At 43.0% G+C, this 20,665-nt stretch overlaps 1 protein-coding gene across 1 annotated transcript in view; it reads left to right on the top strand.

Moving 5' to 3' along the window:
• Window positions 1-20,665, top strand: part of LOC124788203 (ABC transporter G family member 20) — a 395,732-nt gene that overhangs the window by 312,688 nt on the left and 62,379 nt on the right. Inside the window, exon 6 of the mRNA XM_047255380.1 lies at window positions 7,446-7,539. Within this exon, the coding sequence (XP_047111336.1) occupies window positions 7,446-7,539 (94 nt within the window). The remainder of the gene's footprint in view (window positions 1-7,445; window positions 7,540-20,665) is intronic.

The raw sequence follows: 20,665 nt of genomic DNA, 5'->3' as shown, positions 1-20,665 counted from the left end.
CCACACCTCAAGGCGAAAGTGAGGTTGGGCGTCGTCATGCATACAAATGAAATCAATGGAATCTTCGTGAAGTTACGGAAACGACCAATTTTGCAGCAAGTCCAAGTATGACACTCCTGTCCCAAATTCCTCCGCAAATCAGAAAGATTCATAAACTTTGTGGACAGAAACGACGCAAAACGCATTCAGTTTCGGAGAGGCTTTTTCACGTTCGACAACAACCCCAGGATTTTATGACCCCCCAGTTTATTACATTATAGCGGTTTACTTTACCCGATAGATGAAACGTCGATTCATCCGAAAAGATGTTCGGAAACAGTGTTCTCTGTCAGATCCTGGAGAACTGAAATGCAAAATTCGTACCTTCTGTAATGATCGCCGGGACACAATTGCTGCCGTAACTGCAGCTTGTAGATCTTCGTAAGCAGGCGTCGTTTCAGAACACGCCACACAGTTCTTTGAGGAAATAGTGAATGGCTTGTCCGTCTTGCGGGCTTCCGAGAGGATTCCGTGTGAACGCATCTCGAATATTGACGACATTTTCGTGAGACGTGCGTGGCAGACCAGTCCTCCTTCCTTTGCAAATGGAACCAGCTTCCAAGAATTAATTATGTCAATCATAAATCTGCTTGTGTAGAGGCGGCTTGTTGCTGAATCGACGGCGGAATTCACACTGCACTTGAACAATGGACTGACTTCGCGCAGATCCCAACAAACAAAAGGTATCTGTTGTGGTGTTGTTGCCTTTTTGATAGAAAAACAAACGACAGCGCAGCTGTGTTAGAAATTTGAATCTTCCTCTATCCAGTGACATGCGGAATGTGCATCTATCTTATATGTTTGTCTGTAATAAACAACTGAAACCTGTTCTTTCTTTTTGAATCAACTGGTATTTCACAACCTGCAAAAATAAGGAACCTTCTGGTCATCATAAAAGAAAATCTCGGACTTCATATATTTGGTGTGTATCACATTCCGTACAAATGTGGAAAATTTCACGTCGGACAAGTGCAGTGTTGCACTGATCATACGTAACGTAGACTGTGAAAGGAAAAGAAATCTGAAATTCTCCTAGTAGGGGAAGTAGGTCGCTCTGGGACCCGAACCTGGGAACTTTGTCTTTCGCTGGCATTTGCACCACTAACTATGCTATCCAAGCACGGCACATAACCTGCCCTCACATTTACCAGGAAAGTTTCAAATCTGCCGCGCGGGGTAATCGCGCCTTGGCACGGTTAGCGCGGCTCCATCCGCCGGATGTTCGAGTCCTCCGTCCTCCATTGGGCGTGTGTGTGTGTGTGTGTGTGTGTGTGTGTGTGTGTGTGTTGTCCTTGGATTAAGTTAGTTTAAGTTAGATTAAGTAGCGTGTAAGCCTGGGGACCGGCGACATCGGCAGTTTGGTCCCATATGAACTTACAATCACCACCAAAGTTTCAGATCAGCTTACACCCCGCTGCAGAGTGAAAACATTCTGAAAATAGATCTGCAACGGAAAGCATATGATCGATTTCGAAACGACGCCTCTCAATCTGCTCAGTCAATGGATTCCAGGACAGCATTACTAAGGACGCAATCGGGACACGAGTGTCAGCGAATCTTGTTAATCGAGGTAAGGTTATTGCCCCAGAGCAGCTTGGCAACCTGCCTTTGAAAGGGAGTTGCCACAAACTGTCTGCATCGCAGTGGTGGACAGCGGACCCAAGTTAATATCTACGTAAACACTCAACCGGGCCGTTGAACTGTTGTGGAGCGGCAGTTGTGAGATTAAAATTCCAGTCGCCGACACCTATATTTATTCGGAGACGGACTGTGATATACTGACACTTCGCCAGAAAATGGAAATAAAAGCGGCGCTCTTACTGCGATCTAGTGCGGCAAGGTGTCCCTGAAGATTTTATTGCATTTTTATTTGATCCTCTTCGTTACGTATCTTAGAAGCATATATTTCCATCGGGCTTCTTAGACCAGAAAAAATTAAAGCCTTGGTAAGTGAACGCTACAGTTCATTACTGGCCGTGCCACTGCTACAAACCGAGTGAGCTCAGCGCGAGTTCTGATGTGTGAGATCCTTACGGTTGCCGTTATCCACCTAATGGACGTCGTTAAGTCTCAGCTCGGTAATGCAGTTCTGCCGCCTCAGAAGACACCAGAAGCTCCCATCATTCGTTACTCCCAGTTGGCGTCGAAATGAAGGCAAGGAATACGTTGAAAACTATTTTCTTTGAAATGTCTGTTGGAGTTGCCTTAGTGTAGATGAAAGCACGATAAAGTCGTAAAGAGATCTTTCGTTACCCGCTGGCAGAATGGTTTCCTGTTTAAAACAGAAATACGTATAACCGTGGACGTTCTGTTTCTCGTTTAGCAAGCAGTCTTCTTCCAACATCTGACCACCATCGCCTTTCAGCTACTGGTTGCCTTTCTGTACACGCGATAACCCACGGATTTTTCAGTTTGCGTCTGCTGTTGTAGGAACTACATAGTCTAGCGTTAGTAAGGAACCCCTCCGTTTTAATTTCCCCTCCAGTCTAAAATTAACAACGCGCGCTGATACTTACATCTATATTTCTTTCGCTGAAACAAGATCATGTAATTCACTACATCCGTTGTGTATGACGAATTACAAATCTAATTTAAACTGGCGAAAATTAACTCAAAAAATATTTAACGAGAAAACTGAATCAAAACAGATTATTTTCCTACCAGAATTTTCAAGAAGACCTGGCACCAAAAACCTTTAAAAACAACAGTAATTAGATGTATGAATCTTCCTGCATCACCGATTATTCTACCATTACAGAACCAGTAATTCAGTTCACATAAACTCCTACATCTGCTTATTTTCGTTTGTGTCTGCCACGTATGTTTCGAATTACTTTAGTCGTTTATTCAAGTAATAACTATTTCAGTCTATTTACCTGTCACTGCTTGTTCTTCACTATTCGTAGACACACCTGCGGCTCTACATGGTCGTTTCTGCCTGTCACTTACACCAACAGCTCATTTACCCTTTAATTATATAATAAATATCTCATTCTAATTACTTAAATCAAACTTTTAAATCATATCCATACTGTCAACTCATGGAAACACTTGCCGCTTGTAATGTTTACTTGCGTCCCTTACTTATGGTTGTAAATGTTTTATTCTGTAATTATCATCATTGCAACGTAGCAAAGAGAGACATCTAACATGTTACATACTACTTGTACTAACGTTCAGTGTTTGTTTACTTTGAAACCAAGTCCACCTAAATACTGAGTGTATGTGTGTATGTATGTCTGTGTGTGTGTGTGTGTGTGTGTGTTTTAGCTGAATAAATTGTACGCAATAGGAATGAATTTGTCGTGGATACCATTTCGTTTCGTAAGCATTTCGGAAACTTTTGCACAAATTTCCGTTATTTCATACAACACCGCAAATCTAGCGTTTAGCTGTACATTGTACAGAAACTAATGTTACTGTAACAGCTCCATCTAACGATGTGCCTGCAGTGTATAGAAAACTAGTTAATGGCAAAATAAATCATATAAAATTCAAAAAGCGGCGGGCTGCATATTTATACCTACATAAATCCGCCTCCATACAGTGTTTCGCTCTTGCAACTGATCTCTCTTTTACAATTTCTACGTTTCAACTGCTCTGCATAGTATCTGAAAAGCCAACAGTTTTCATATTTGAGGTGAAAAGGAAAATATTCACATTCGCAACGTCGGCTTCTTCAATTTTCAGGCAGTAACAAAAGATGTCTAATCAGGTAAAAAAATTAATCAGGTAAAAAATACTGCTACTGAATTTCCTCTCTCTTTAAAATGTCTTTTTTAATTACTATCCCGAATAGAAAAAATGGTTAAGTTGGTGGCCGCAGTGCTCAGCTGGACGTTGTACACTTACAGCTTTTACAAATTTGCTATCAATCCTGGTATCCAATATTACATATATGCACATGTTTATTTTTCTGCTAATCCACACTACACTATCAGGCACAATCTAATCCACTCCGAACAGCGTATAATTTCGACGCATGCAGCAGTATGTGTTTCGCAGCTGACTATTTTCTTTAACTCGCACAGGAGCAAAGTGATTATAATAGTAAGAACAGATCGTTTGGACTATACTTATACCGAAAAATTACGAATTGCATTGCAAGAGCAAAGGGTACGACAACATTTACGTTACGACGCAGCATTTTATCTTTTTCTCCAGTAATGTCCTCTGCGCTTCGTAAATTCTTCTTTCTGTGTACAGTATTTTTATTGCTTCGATTACACATGAAAAAGTTAAAAATTTGTATCAGACCTGGATTCGATCATTGATCCCTGTCTTTCGTGACAGTACGTTATCAATACCGCTCAAACCGTGAACGCCTCATCCCCACTATTTATGATGTACGTCTGCTTGTTGGTCAGGTTACCTCCCTTACAATCTTAGCAACTATCTGCATAATAAATCGGTTTGTTGTATTGTAGAAGCAACAATTCGTAAATAATTGTACTTCCTTGGCACACGATTCTCTTCAAAGCTTCCGAGACTCAGTCGTTTCCGAACAGGGCTTCTTACCTCAAAGTTGTGTGGATCCCTTCCTCCATACTACTGAAAGTCTGTATCGTGGTCAAGAAAACATCCAATGTATCAAAAGAATAGAATAGAACAGGGATATTTTTCCAACAGCATTAGTATGTCGAATAAAAATTGCCTCGTCTGGTAGGAATGCCCCTGTTTGCTGCGTGGGTTAGACTATGCAAGTAAACCGGCACCCCTAAGGCTTTAAAGAAACCGAACTGCCGTACATGAAACGTCATATCTCCCGAACTATGTGCCGTAAGACGGAATAATTTTGCAGTTACATGAGTAGCATATGTGAATACCGTCTGCAAGATGTGTTGTGAAGAAGTAATAAATTAAAACGTCATGCTTGATGCTGCACTTTTACTACATGAACATGGAAAATGTGGTTAGGGTAAACGTTTCCCTTTTCACCTTTTTGTGGGGGATGTCAACGAGAAAAAGTTTCTTAAAGGCTTGAAAGTATGCGTGAAGTTTGTCGGAAGTCGGTAAATCCTCTCATTCTCAAGTACTGGATGGATATAGTTTGGGTTATGCTACCTCAAGACTTAGAATATACACAGTTTCTAACTGTAATAATTATTGTGTTAAAGCTTTAAGATAAGATTGTAGCTATTTCAGAGTAGGTCATAACAGCATTTTAAATTTTTAATTTGGGTTATGACTGAATGAAATATAGAAAATCAAACTTTTGTAGCCCCTAAAAGACGTTAGGTAGGCAACCTGCAATTGATATTGTGCGGCGGGTTAGCTGTTTAGTATATTTAGGGGGTACTGAAAAGTAATGCCTCTGATTTTTTATGTGAAAACTCATAAACCATTTTAAAGTAAACAAACTTGTTTAACATTCTACCTCTTTCTTCTTCGTATCCACGTATTTACAGCCCTCTGCCGCTAGCTGGCTCCTAATTGTAGCTTGTAATATGGCGGTGTGTATCACAAGTGTGTCGGTGCATGCGGAGCAGCGTGCTATAATCGAGTTTCGACTTGGAAGGGTTCGTCCACACACGGAGCACCCACGCCTTCAGGATAACAATGCCAGTCCACACACGAGCGCTGCGACAATTCTACGTCTTGGGTTCCTGTCATCCATCATGCTCCATAAGCTTTTGACTTGGCCCCATCCGATTTTCATCCGTTCCCAAAAACGAAGAACATCTTCGAGTACATCACTTTGATGGCAATGAAGCAGTATAAGCAGACGTGAAGTTGTGGCTCCGTCAACAAAATCAAATATTCTACAGGACGCTATAGACAAACTGGTCTCTCGTTAGGAGAAATATGTTCGTCATCAGGGTGACTAAGATGAGAAATACACTCATGCTCATAAATTAAGGATAATGCTGATACATGGTGAAACAACGCTCTAGTGGGTGGTTTGCGGGTTTAAATTACCTCGGGGTGTGAACATGTGGTGCATATGACGTGCAGTCGTCGCATGGCGGCGCTGGCAGCAGTCCACATAGGGAGAGTGTGTTGGTGCATGTCAGAATACGGTGCAGCGAGTAAATGTGTAGACGTTTTCAGACGTGCTAATGGTGACTGTGTGTTGAAAATGGCTCAAAGAACACATATTGATGACGTTATGAGGGGTAGAATACTGGGGCGACTGGAGGATGGTCAAAAACAGCAGGTCGTAGCACGGGCCCTCCGAGTGCCACAAAGATTATGGCAACGATTCCAGCAGACAGGAAACGTGTCCAGGCGCTACAGTACGGGACGTCCACAGTGTACAACACCACAAGAAGACCGATATCTCACCATCAGTGCCCGCAGACAGCCAGGGAGTACTGCAGATAGCCTGGCTCGGGACCTTACCGCAGCCACTGGAATAGTTGTCTCCAGACAAACAGTCTACCGGAGACCTGCAAGGTGCATTACACTGACCCCTGCTCACAGGAGAGCCCGTAAAGCCTAGTGTCAAGAACACAGTACATGGTTACTGGAACAGTGGTCCCATGTTACGTTCACGGACGAGTCCAGGTATAGTCTGAACAGTGATTCCCACTGAGTTTTCATCTGACCAACCCTTTGATGTCCTTGAAAGGGGCCTGAGGACGTGGTTTGATGGTGTGGGGTGGTGCACGTACTCCCCTGCATGTCTTTGACTGAGGGACTGTAACAGGTCAGGTGTATCGGGACGTCATTTTCCACCAGTATGTCCGCCTTTTCAGGGCTGCAGTGGGTCTCACTTTCCTCCTGATGGATGATAACGCAAGGCCCCACCGAGCTGTCATCGAGGAGGGGTACCTTGAAACAGAAGATATCTGGCGACTGGAGTGGCCTGCCTGTTCTCCAGACCTAAACCCCATCGAGCACGTCGGGGATGCTCTCGGTTGACGTATCGCTGCACGTCTTCAAATCCCTACTACGCTTCAGAAGCTCCGACAGGCACTGGTGCAAGAATGGGAGGCTATACCCCAGCAGCTGCTCGACCACCTGATCCAGAGAACGCCAACCCGTTGTGCGGGCTGTGTACGTGTGCATGGTGATCATATCCCATATTGATGTGGGGGTACATGGGCAGGAAACAGTAGCGTTTTGTAGCAAATGTGTTTCGGTACGGTTTTCTCAACTTATCACCAATACAGTGGACTTACAGATCTATGTCGTGTTTGTTCCCTATGTGCCTACGCTACTGGCGCCAGTTTTGTGTAATGCCACGTTGTGTGGCACCACATTCTGCAATTATCCTTAATTTATGAGCATGAGTGTAAATATGTAGACATGAAAGATATGTAGAATGTTAACAACGTTCGTTTTATTGAAAAAGCTTTAAGAGAATTCACATAGAGAATTCGGAGGATCTTTCGCTAGCAGTCATTTTTGTCATTACTTTTTGTTGCAGGTGGTTGAGTGACGTTTGTATGTGTATGTTGCAGTATCTGGAATCATCTGGTGAACATCACCAAGGACGGCAACAAGACGGTCATCATCACGACGCACTACATAGAAGAGGCTCGGCAAGCGCACGTGGTACGTACTGAAAGAAGCCCTTGGTCTCAGACAAAATGTGGCCTAGCGGCTCCGTCTAGTATGCAGTCTGCGTCAGTGAAATAAAGTACGACTATCTATAGACTGAGCACAGTGAAATGTGCTCTTTGCCAAACGTCAAATTGAGATTTTTACTTTACTTTCCTACAATGCTGTTTGCTTGCGTTACGTGCTAAGAGGGAAACTTTAATGTTACATGAATTTCCCATTTTTCTACAAATTTATGTATTATCAGCAGCAATGGTGAATAATTGTTGCTGCTACGGCTGCAAAGAGATAGAAGGAAAATTGGTTTTTCATAGGTGAGTAACATAAAGGCCTAATTGTGGTTATTGTGTTAGTAAGAGGCATTAAAAATATCTAGGCGCAGTATAATAAAGGTCCAATTAAAAAAAAAAGCTTAACTCCGTCCGAATAGGCCTTGGAAGGGCCAGCGGTACCGACCGGCCGCCGTGTCATCCTCAGCGCACAGGCGTCACTGGATGCGGATACAGAGGGGTATATGCTCAGCACACCGCTCTCCCGGCCGTATGTCAGTTTACAAGACCGGAGCCGCTCGTCCCCAAACAAGTACCTCCTCAGTTTGCCTCACAAGGGCTGAGTGCACCCCACTTGCCAACAGCGCTCGGCAGAATACCGCAGAGATAAGTTATACGACAGTATGTCATCTGTTTACCATACAAAGGCTACAAAAATGCAGGAGTGTGTACATTGAATTAAACACATTTGAGCTTTTTTAACTGCACCATTAAATGAATCTCTCTAAGCCATTGGGCTAATTTGAAAGCGACTACAGTAGAAAACTGTGGTACTAGTACCTATGAACACAGAAAATAATCATGTCCAATTAACATTTTGGTTCGTCTGAGGTTGAAAAAGGATTAAAAAGACTGTACCACAAAGTGAAAGCAGAAGAATTTCCTTTCCGAAATACATTTTAGTGTGATAAATTGCTAATTTATTGCACGTCATAGCTTGAAATTCAAAATTTTTGGGACACTTTCATTTTGGTGTATTATAGCTGGAGTTACGAATGATGCCGTTTGAGTTTAGGCTTGTTCTGCGCCTCTACGTCACGCTTCTCTGGCAACCAGTGAGCATTCAGTAGTGTTCTCAGTACCCTGCTATGGATGGCGTAGCCAGTACAAGATGGGACGTGATCATAGCGTATTATTTAGTGAATTTTTATTCCATTCATTACGAATTTTCACGTCTGATGATGATGGTAAGCGACAAATTCTGCATAAGCTAGGCATAATTTTCAGCATACACGCTTTCTTCAATGCAGCGCACTCGTATGCGATTACTGCAACCGTTGTTCGGAACCGGCAACAATGGAACGTAGTAAAAATCGGAAAAGTGAAATATTGCAACGTTAGGAGAAGGCGATTCATTAAGCCTAAATAAACATATCATCTTAATCAATTGAAAGCATAGCGCTAGAAAAGTGATTTTGTTGCCCTCTGTCAAAGGGTAATTGCACCGTACTTTCTTCACCGTTTTCGTATGCAGATGAAGGTAGAAACTTGTCGTATGTGCACCGGAAACGAATCTTCCGAGGGAGGTTGCCACATCTCGTTCAAAGAACATTGTATGCCCTTCATACAGGAACGCGTCGATGGTTAAGTTCTCGCCAGAGATCGTAGAACTATTCTTGAAAGGAGCGAAGGAAAGAAAATTAGTATCTATCTTCTTCGAACCGAGAGATCGCAAGAGATGAAATGCGGCCTTAAAAATGGACAAGATTGCCAGAGAAATGGTTTGCCTTTTTTTAGAGGAACCAGCCTTGCAGTCACTTTAGCTTGTTTACGGAAACCACGGAAAACCTAAATTAACGTCTTAGAATCAATGTCTTCGAACGGCGACTTAAATCCCTCGTATACTGAATGAGAGTTCAGTGTTTTGCCACCGTACCATCTGAAACATGTAGCGCATTCGGTTATCCATGTCATGCTGAGCTGTCAGTATCTTCGAGAAATTCTGGCAGTTCTTCCATCATTTTTCAGCACTAAATGATCAACTGGCAAGTAAAATCATGTTTGGGAATCGATGCAGATTCCGTATGCAATCCGATGATGTCCAGTAGGCTGACGACAGTAGAAGTCTTCTTTCTTGACTTTCGGAAATCTCCGACACAGTTCCACAAGATCGCCTAGTAAACAAAATACGTGATTAAGGAGTATCAGAACAGATATGCGATGGGCAGAAGACTTCCTTGTAAACAGATTCTAGTTATTAGATCTTAAAGTGCAGGATTCGTGAGAATTGAAACTGAAGTCCACTATGCCTCAAGAAAATGAGATGGGACTGTTATTGTCCAGTTTGTCTACGAAGTATATACCCTGAAGAGCCAAAGAAACTGGTACACCTGTGTAATATCGTGTAAGGCTCCCGCGAGCACGCAGAAGTGCCGCAACACGACGTGGCATGGATTCGACTAACGTCTGAAGTAGTGCTGGAGGGAACTGACACCATGAATCCAGCAGGGCTGTCCACAAATCCATAGCAGTATGAGCGGGTGGAGATCGTTCATGAACAGCAACTGCAAGGCATTCCAGATATGATCAATAATGTTCATGTCTGGGGAGTTTGGTGGCCATCGGAAGTGTTTAAACTCAGAAGAGTGTTCCTGGAGTCACTCAGTAACAATTCTGGACACTTGGGGTGTCGCATTGTCCTGCTGGCATTGCCCAAGTCCGTCGGAACGCACAATGGACATGAATGGATGCAGGTGATCAGAAAGGATGCTTACGTACGTGACACCTGTCAGAGTCGTACCTAGATGTACAAGGGTCCCATATCAGTTCAACTGCATGCGCCCCACACCATTACAGAGCCTCCACCAGCTTGAACAGTCCCCTGCTGACATACAGAGCCCATGAATTCATAACGTTGTCTCCATACCTGTACATGTTCATCCGCTTGATATAATTTGAAACGAGACTCGTGCGACCAGGCAACAAGTTTCCACTCACTAATAGTCCAATATCGGTGCTCATGGGGCCAGGAGAGGGGTAAAGCTATGTGTCGTGCAGTCATCAAGGGTGCTCGAGTGGGCCTTCGGCCCCGAAAGCCCATATCGGTGATGTTTCGTTGAATGGTTCGCACGTTGACACTTGTTGATAGCTCAGCACTGAAATCTACAGAAATTTGTGGAAGGGTTGCACTTCTGTCACGTTGAACAATTCTCTTCGGTCGTCTCTGGTCCCGTTCTTGCACGATATTTTTCCGGCCTCAGATGTGATGATTTACCGGATTCCTGATATTCACGTGGAATGGTAGTATGGGAAAATCCCCACTTCATGGCTACCTCGGAGATGCTGTGCACCATCGCTCGCTCGCCGACTATAATTCCACGTTCAAACTTACTTAAATCTTGATAACCTGCCATTGTAGCAGCAGTAACAGCTCTAACAACTGCGCCAGACACTTGTGTTATATGAGCGTTGCCGACCGCAGCGCCATATTCTGACTGTTTACAAATAACTGTATTTGAATACGCATGCTTATACCAGTTTCTTAGGCGCTTCAGTGTAAATGGCTTGTTTGGACACGACAGATGAAGTTGTATATGTTGTTACGAAATTCAAGATTTGATGCACTCGCTACCAAAACTAGCAGCTGTGTCTCAACATAAGTAATTATGTAATGTAAGCCCTGCAAAGACACGAGCTTGTTTAAGTGCATCCCAGGAATCAATTACGACAGTGTAGTATCTACAAGTATATCGACCACATAAATCTAACAGTGAGAAAGGCAGAGGCTGGATTTCGCAAAAAATCGTAACGAATTAAAATTCACACGTGAAAGACGTCATAATAAAACTCGTGTTCGGACATTTCTTGAATATTGCACGACGCTGCGTTATTCTCACCAGGTGAAATATGTGGAAAAGACTTAAAGGAGAGTTATTTGGTTTGTCACTATTTCACTTGTTATATTGTCACAGGAAAATTGAACAAACTCAAGCGGGATGCGCTGCAGGGAAGGTCCAGCACATCGCAGAGACAATTGCTGACAATATACTTTTCGATATGAATCAAGAAAAAAATTATTCCCTTTAACTTACATTTTGTGTAATTGTCTTGAAATAAATATTAAAGAAATCCATGTGTTTTGATAGCATACGCGATCCATTCGCCAATGGGACAGAAAAGTGTGGTATTGGGGATGTTAGTGCACTATGTCACTCCGCCACATATCGCATAATGACTTGAAGAGTATTGATGTCGTTGTTCATCATTTCAACCGAGTGCCCCAGGATGTGCATTTTCAGTTTTTCATGTCTCAACTGATAATCCATTAATTTCCTGCGTGCAGCCACGCAAATTTCAACTCCTCCGCTGATATCTCGGGCGCGTGAATTCCGACTAACCTCTGAGTGAGTCAACAGAACGAGCCTCCTGGCTCACTCCAAAGACAAATGAAATATACTCGGCCGAGTTGAAATTCACACGGCTGCATGCTAGAAAATTAGTGGGTTGCGTCTAAACCATATATTCAAACAAGACACGACCGATTCGTTTCTTCACCCTCGTATGTGATAATCCTCTTTATCCAATGACCTAGCATCGACGACAAGTTAAACTGTAACCTTCCTTTTTCGGACAAACGATGTGACACTGTCGTGAATTACTGTCTCTATATTTTCGCCTTCGGTAACTTCTTTATTTATTAAAAATTCACAGTGTGCACCTTCACTGTTGTTTCCAATTAAAGTCGTTGTTTGTAATTGAGCACTATCAAGAATAAAACGGATAATGTTTGAGAAGCATATACCATGCGCCTTGTTCGCAGCCCAGCAGAACGTGCAACTGACGGAAAGATGAGGATCGCTTTACAAATCTATTTGCATCTCATGCATCAAACAGGAAATTCCAGTTGGCGTGGCTCCTCACAGAACTACGATCTTTCATAAGGCCAGCTGACAAGCTGAGTGAAGCCTTCGTGACGTAGTTGTAGGGTCGCGCAGTACAAGGCGACCAGCATCGTAACTTGCCGCAAGGACAGCGTGAGAGAAACCTAATGACGTCACGCAAATTTCTCACTAATCGATAGCACACTTTTGCACTAAGAGTATCGGGAAGGTGCTGGAAAATTTTGCTTCTCAACTTGTTAACGAATTTCTTTACTGTGAAAAGTTAAGCCGTATAACCCCACTCCTACTACAAGCTGGACCGCTTTCTTGTGTGGACATTTAGTGATGTTTTAGTGTGCTCGAAGTGGAAAGTGTGTTTCTGATTTGAGCTTCGGAACTGGAATAAGAGTTTGGAGAGAGACAGACTATTGAGGAAGAAACTCCGACAATCTTCTAGTTGGTGACGCGAATAATCGCAGAGAGAGAAGGCTGTCAGACAATTACACTATCACACGGGGTTAAGCTTGCCTGTAGCATGGTTTGCGTAGCAGCGAAGAACGTCGTTCTAGCACGAGTTTGCTGACCTAAGGGCTAAATGTTTTTCCATTTGTCAACTTGACAGCTTGTCATTAAGTGATTTGTACTCATAGCTGTAAACTTCAATAGATAACGAAATATTTAAACGAAGCGAGCAAATACGCTTGTAGATTAAATTAAGCACTTTTTACTGGCCATTTCATCAGATGGATGACGACAACTTCTTTATTCTCGAAAAACCCAAAGCTTCGGATAACGTACAGACACATTTCTTGTTAAGAGAAAAGATGCATATTAGGGACTCGTTTCCCTTTTCCCCTGTGGAAGGAGACCTTGTAGTATTAAACATCTCGTGACTAGTACAGCGAAGGCGATGCCATACCACGTGACCTTGAAAGTATCTGACTCGAACCTAGTTGGAGATGTGGATCAGACAGTTACTTTGATCGTTAATTAATCGAAGCTGACCATCAGATGTAGGTGAATTGGAGGCGCAATACCACAATCGTAAAATAGGAAGAACCGAAATGAGATATATCCTGAAATCAAGATTTAGAAAGCAACATAGAACGAATATTAAGCGCTGAAGTCGGGAAGAAAGAATGCATTAGTGTTCAATATCAAGCTGACATGTTGTCGAGCGTCATTTGAAACATGCAATCAAATAAAACCCTGTAAGACTGAGGACGAGGTAGAGAGAGAATGGCTAGCAATGCGGAGCAACAATGGATCATTACGGCGCGTTACATAGCCTGTAGGCCAGTAGCACTCAACCTGGCCCCTTCCGTCCTCTACACTCTTTTTAAAATTACTTTATGATTGATATTTCAGCAAGTCGAGTGGTAGGGGAAAGCCACCAGCCAATCGTAGTTCTTTCTCGAGCACCACGTGCTTGGTGGGTTGCCCGTTTCGTAGCTTACATGTACCGTCTTGTGGAGCGTAGCTGACTGCTGGCTAGAAACACAGCCTCCCGCCAGTGCAATCTGTCACTCGCAAAGTAATTTTAATCGGAGTATAGTGAACGTTTCAGCTTTTATGGTGGGCGGGTAGGCGGTAGGTGTCTTAAAAACATTTTGGTTAGGTTTTTGTAATTTTTGACATGAAATATTTGGTGAGTAATTGTTGTTATATGCTTTAACTTGCTGTGACACTGCTTTAAAAATATTATAAAATAAAATTATTTCCCTACTTTACATGTCGCAGCGTTACTGAAGAGCCGGTGGGCGGTTAGAAAATTTTACTACCAACAGAGACACAAAAGTGGGCGGTAAGTAACAGATTGACTACCCCTGCAGTTGGCCGTAGCATCTCGCCGTGTTCTGTCGATGGGGGCTGGCGGTTGTACACGAAGTCCTCTGTGATGGACATGGAAATTACACACTGACTGCTCAGGACGCCGACAAAAGCAAGAAAACACATACTGTAGAAGTAGGAACTGTTTCCTATTGCCACCCTAAACGACTGTTCCTACAAAGAAGGCTGTGAATTTTGCCACATCTGTTAGGTTATCGTTACCTGTCTGTTCCTAACAGACAACCACCTCGCAGCAATGAATCCCTGCACTCTTGGAATCCTTCTTCAAACCAAGGAGCTTCTCTGTCACCACCCTCTTGGTGACCACCAGTAACTATAGTTTGGAAGTCGTTGCCTTAAAATTAATTTGACTCAAAATTTGCTCCTCTGCAGAAGGAAAATGATCAAATAATTTCCGTCTCACTCTCGGCTCTGGGATCCTTAGGTTTTTTAATTATAATTTATTTATTTACTGATACGTGTTTCAAAGTTTTACTGACCTTCAAAGTAGTCACCAGCATTGTGTATAACCTGTTGCCAGCGATGTAGAAGTCGTAGGATACTCTTAGCAGTGCCAGTTGTATTGACAGTTCCAGCGGCGCGGTCTATTGTCCGACGAATTTGTAGCAGTTCTGAAGCGAATGCCGTGAAGTGTTCCCTTCAGTTTAGAAATCGAGTTGAACTCACGAGGGTTTAAGTCAGGGGAGAGCAGTAGGTGGTATAGCACTTAGCAGCCCTATCAGTCAAACAGAGCAGTAACAGCTTGCACTGTACGTGCTTGAGCATTGTCCTGCAAAATGACGGCCAGGTCCTGCAGAAAGTGTCATCACTTCTAAGCTGGTCGTAGGTTGTGTTCCAAAAATAACAGCATGAAACGTTCTGCAGGACCTGACCATCATTTTGCAGGACAATGCTGAAGCACGTACAGTGCAAGCTGTTACTGATTTGTTTGGCTGATGGGGCTGCTAAGTGCTATACCAACTACTGCACTCACCAGCCATAAGCCCTCGTGAGGTCAACTCGATTTCTAAACTGAAGGAAACACACTACGGCATTCGCTTCAGAACTGGTACAAATTAGTCGGGCAGTAGATCACGTCGCTCGAACTGTCAACACAACTGGCACTACTAAGTGTATCCTACGCCTTCCACATCGCTCGCAACGGGTTATACACAATGCTGGTGACTACTTTGAAGGTCAGTAAAATTTTGAACACTTATCTATTTTGTACGAGCTGTAAATAAATAGTTGCCACTTCTAAAGTTCCAACCCTCGTAAATGTAGCATTACAACCTCTTCTTCCTGTCCTTTTCTGTTGGGTATACGTCCGTGCATTTTTAAACGGATGACTTGGTATTCCTTCTGATATTATTTGTGCCTTGCAAGTGCGACACTTTCACTTTATTGTACGATAGTAAAGTCAGTGCAGTGCCACGATTTGCGCCTGGATCTAAATTTTTTTACAGGCGAGACGGAGCATGTTATCCTGGATTGAGAGTCATCTACAGTAGCTTACGTAAGGCCTACTGTGCCCCGGGAGAGTGTAAAAGGACCGTTACTGTTAATTTTTATGCATTAATGATTTTTCTTCTTCCCTGCGCCGTTGTAACAGGGTCCTCTTTCTCAGGTCTGTGCATGCCATTTCTTACGATCAAACGGTCTAGACTTATGATGTGCATTTATAGTATACAGCCACCGTAATTTAGGCCTTCCACGCTGTCTCTGGCCTTTGACAATGGCGATGTTGGGTTGAGCTTATAATGAGATGATGGTCTGAGATGACGACTGAGCTGCGCGATGCCCGTACGATGTGTTGATTCCAGCCAAGTCTCCTTACTTCCATCTTCTCATTGCATGGAGCCGTTTCAGCACGTTGTCGAATCGTTGTCTTGTTGATACAGTCGAGCGAGAAGTGCCTAATGATTTTCTCACTGTCCGCATTTCCGCCACCTGTAGTGAGTGTTCAGCGCTTCGACGTGCGGACCTATACTTGGTACCACGTAACGCTATTACCTCACCATTATGTGGCACATATACAGGGTGAGTCACCTAACATTACCGCTGGATATATTTCGTAAACCACATCAAATACTGACGAATCGATTCCACAGACCGAACGTGAGGAGAGGGGCTAGTGTAATTGGTTAATACAAACCATACAAAAATGCACGGAAGTATGATTTTTAACACAAACCTACGTTTTTTTTAAATGGAACCCCATTAGTTTTGTTAGCACATCTGAACATATAAACAAATACGTAATCAGTGCCGTTTGTTGCATTGTAAAATGTTAATTACATCCGGAGATATTGTAACCTAAAGTTGACGCTTGAGCACCACTCCTCCGCTGTTCGATCGTGTGTATCGGAAAGCACCGAATTACGTAGGGATCCAATGGGAACGGTGATGGACCTTAGGTACAGAAGAGACTGGAACAGCACATTACGCCCACATGCTAACACTTTTTTATTGGTCTTTTTCACTGACGCACATGTACATTACCATGAGGGGTGAGGTACACGTACACACCTGGTTTCCGTTTTCAGTTACGGAGTGGAATAGAGTGTGTCCCGACATGTCAGGCCAATAGATGTTCAATGTGGTGGCCATCATTTGCTGCACACAATTGCAATCTCTGGCGTAATGAATGTCGTACACGCCGCGGTACATCTGATGTAATGTCGCCGCAGGCTGCCACAATACGATGTTTCATATCCTCTGGGGTTGTAGGCACATCACGGTACACATTCTCCTTTAAAGTACCCCACAGAAAGAAGTCCAGAGGTGTAAGATCAGGAGAACGGGCTGGCCAATTTATGCGTCCTCCACGTCCTATGAAACGCCCGTCGAACATCCTGTCAAGGGTCAGCCTAGTGTTAATTGCGGAATGGGCAGGTGCACCATCATGCTGATACCACATACGTCGACGCGTTTCCAGTGGGACATTTTCGAGCAACGTTGGCAGATCATTCTGTAGAAATGCGATGTATGTTGCAGCTGTTTGGGCCCCTGCAATGAAGTGTTTGCTACAACACGCAACTGAACGTCGGAGGTTTCAAGCGTCAACTTTAGGTTACAATATCTCCGGATGTAATTAACATTTTACAATGTAACAAACGGCACTGATTACGTATTTGTTTATATGTTCAGATGTGCTAACAAAACTAACGTGGTTCCATTTTAAAAAAACGTAGGTTTGTGTTAAAAAACATACTTCCGTGCATTTTTGTATGGTTTGTATTAAACAATTACACTAGCCCCTCTCCTCACGTTCGGTCTGTGGAATCGATTCGTCAGTATTTGATGTGGTTTACGAAATATATCCAGCGGTAACGTTAGGTGACTCACCCTGTATATACATATATATAATCTCTTTGATTTTAGACGGATAGGCATCTTCTCATCACAAAGAACACAAGTGACTTTCATACATTAATGACTTACGGCTAGTATTTTTTTGCAATCTTAGACTTTCCGAAGATCATTCAGTTATCTGTGACGAAATTCTATGTGATAAAAATTGCGCAATATCCAGACAGATCTCGACAAAAATCAGAATGGTGCAGAGACTGTCAACTAGTCCTTAATGTAGACAAATACGAAGTTGTGCACCTAAAGACGCGTGAAAGTGCGGCATTCTTTGACTGCAGGTTAATGACGTAATGACTCACAATACGAGTCGGTAATATCGCGCAAATTCGGGGTGTTAAAAAAATGAGTTGCCTACCCCTACAGGAGGTAGTATTGATCAAAACCAATACGTGATAAGCTAGGAGCGGTTTTATTTGTGACTAATTATGGGTAGTAATCGCTGGTATAGGACCGTCTTACGGCTGGCGTTCACTGCGCGTGTCTGAATGTCACAGAAAATTACCACAATATGCATGTGTGGGCTGCCGTAAATCCTCGATGAGTCGTGGAGGTGAGGCATCAGGGTTGCTTCAGTGTCAACGTAAGGCCAGTAATTAATGTAGGCGACAGACCCATACGGCCACACAAGTGCTGTGTATCGTCGGTTTCTGCGCAATGAAAGAAACGACAGTGATTTATGCACGACGGGGGACCGTGCAACAGTACCTTACCGAAACGTTTCATGGGTGATGGGTCGTTCGAAGAGCTTCAGAGTATGACCTCCCCATTCAGCGTACCTGAACACTTCGCATTTCTGGCTGTGGTGATATTTAAAGCCGTTGGTGTACGCGCAACCCATCGACGATGAGGCGTACCTGAACACTTCGCATTTCTGGCTGTGGTGATATTTAAAGCCGTTGGTGTACGCGCAAGCCATCGACGATGAGCAGGCGTAATCCGACTGGATCCAAGTGTATTTGAAAGAGTGTGCGACTTGCTGCGAAGAATGGCTGAAGCATGTGTCAGGATACGTGACAACAACATGCATCACTGCCTACAATGTCTACTTCTACGCAACAGGCAGACTGGAATGAGATGACACATTGGTCCATATTTCAACAGGCATTGGTTTCCAGACATTTAATCATATTAACTCTCTTCTACTTTCGAGCTATAGGAATGTTTGACTTTTTTTTAACAGCCTGCTATTGCGAGTAGCAGTGTGCGGAGATACGAACCGCATAGTCTCAGTTGGAGGGAAAGCACATGGAAATCCCTTGGTTGGGTACTAGGAAATTACATTTTATGGAGAAAGGTTGTATACGAAACATTTGTACTGAGAACACTTGGATACTGGTACGGTGTATTGGACCCATATTGAAAAATGTTATCAGGGCGACACTCGAAGAAAGGCGCTGCTCTTTCCGCAAGATCATTGTTAGAAAACATTCAGAGCACGCTTTAAAGGCAGAAACTACGTATATTCTTCATTGAGCTTGATATCTATTCCGAAGAGACGGTGCAGATAAAATTAGACAAATATACACTCACAGAAAGACAAACCAAGCAGTCATTCTTCTTACGCTCTATCCATGAAAGGAACTGGAAGATACCTAAATATAACTATATGGTGCGATGAAAAATACCCTCTGTCCCGGCTTTGAGTAGTTTTAGTGAGTACAGATGCTGGCTGCATGGTATTAATGTCAAACACTCGTATCTTACAGTAAGGGCAGTGAAATGGTGAAATTTATAGGCAGTAGGGAAACTCGTGCCAACAGCAGTGCATAAGCATCGCGTTGGGAGCGCGCACAGAAGAATCCGCAGAGAGCTGTCACAGAATTCCCAATGACCTGACCTCGGTGGGACAATCCCTGTTATTGAGAATACAGATGACGCCACGGTTCTGCGTATATAGTATGCAAGGCTAACGAGACTGTACACAGAAACTGAGTTTTCTGTATCTTTCCTAGGACGGCTGAAGACGAGAGCTGAAACACTGCCCTGCTGTGCAGTCGTAGCTGACCATTTTTTTTCAGTCTGTAATATCTCGTTTGTCATCAAATTAGTAATCACTTATCCACCAACAGCAACTGAGGCTGAAGCTTTGACAATGCCAGCCGCTTGTTCTGGCGAAACGTCAGAAAAATCATCAAAGACGAGTCGGCCGAAGAACCCGAAACAGAAGCCAACAGGCAACTTGTCATACATTTATTTTCTAAAAATATTCGTAAATCGGCAGTGCTAGTCGCGAGGAACTATTTCCAACTCATATCGTCTTTCTGTTAGGACGTAAACAAATCACATCAGGCTGACAGGGTTTCACCTTCGATGTGTTTGAAAATTAATGATTCAGGCAAACCATTAATTGACAATAATAATAATAATAATAATAATGCAAAATATTTGATTTAAAAGTTATGATTTGTCATACTGAATGCCTAGCTTCTAATGACTATTCAGATAACTTAGTGGTTTTGGAAAAGAGAATTATAAGGAAAACACTTTTTCGACTAAAGCCAACAGGCCCTTGAAGGTAGAGTACTATTGAAATGCCACAAATAAACAGAAAAGGAAGAGGAGTTAACATTCTTTGACCATTTCTATAGAAGTGATGGTAAGAGATTAAGCAAATAGATTTTCATATCCCTTAGCCAAAATAAGCCGATGACAAATCGGTTTCAAGGACAAAAGAGTCACCTATTAAAGTATTTAAAGGCAAAAATGGATGTAAAATAGGTTGTAACTAAAACAAGGAGTGAGAAAACTGAAACATAGCTAAATGATGAAGGAAAGTAAAAGACGGAGACTTGCAATTGGCAGGTGGTTTTCTGAAGGCCTCAAAGGGAAAAGAACTATAAGAGGATAAAAAGACCTTCTCTTACACAGGGTGAACATTAATAAAACCAAAGGATATTGACACAAACCCCAGAATAAGCTCCAGGTAAGTAGCCCGCCAACATGGTGTAAACCAAAGTACGATTATATAATCTCGCACATAAACCGTCACCATCCATATCACCTGTAATTCCGTGGAGGCCACTTGGAACATCTGTTGTGACGTTGATG

The sequence above is a fragment of the Schistocerca piceifrons genome, chromosome 3 (assembly GCF_021461385.2).
Source record: "Schistocerca piceifrons isolate TAMUIC-IGC-003096 chromosome 3, iqSchPice1.1, whole genome shotgun sequence".
In the NCBI taxonomy this organism is placed as follows: Eukaryota; Metazoa; Arthropoda; class Insecta; order Orthoptera; family Acrididae; genus Schistocerca; species Schistocerca piceifrons.
Note: the sequence above shows the minus strand (reverse complement) of the source record. Positions and strands in the feature narration are given on the sequence as shown.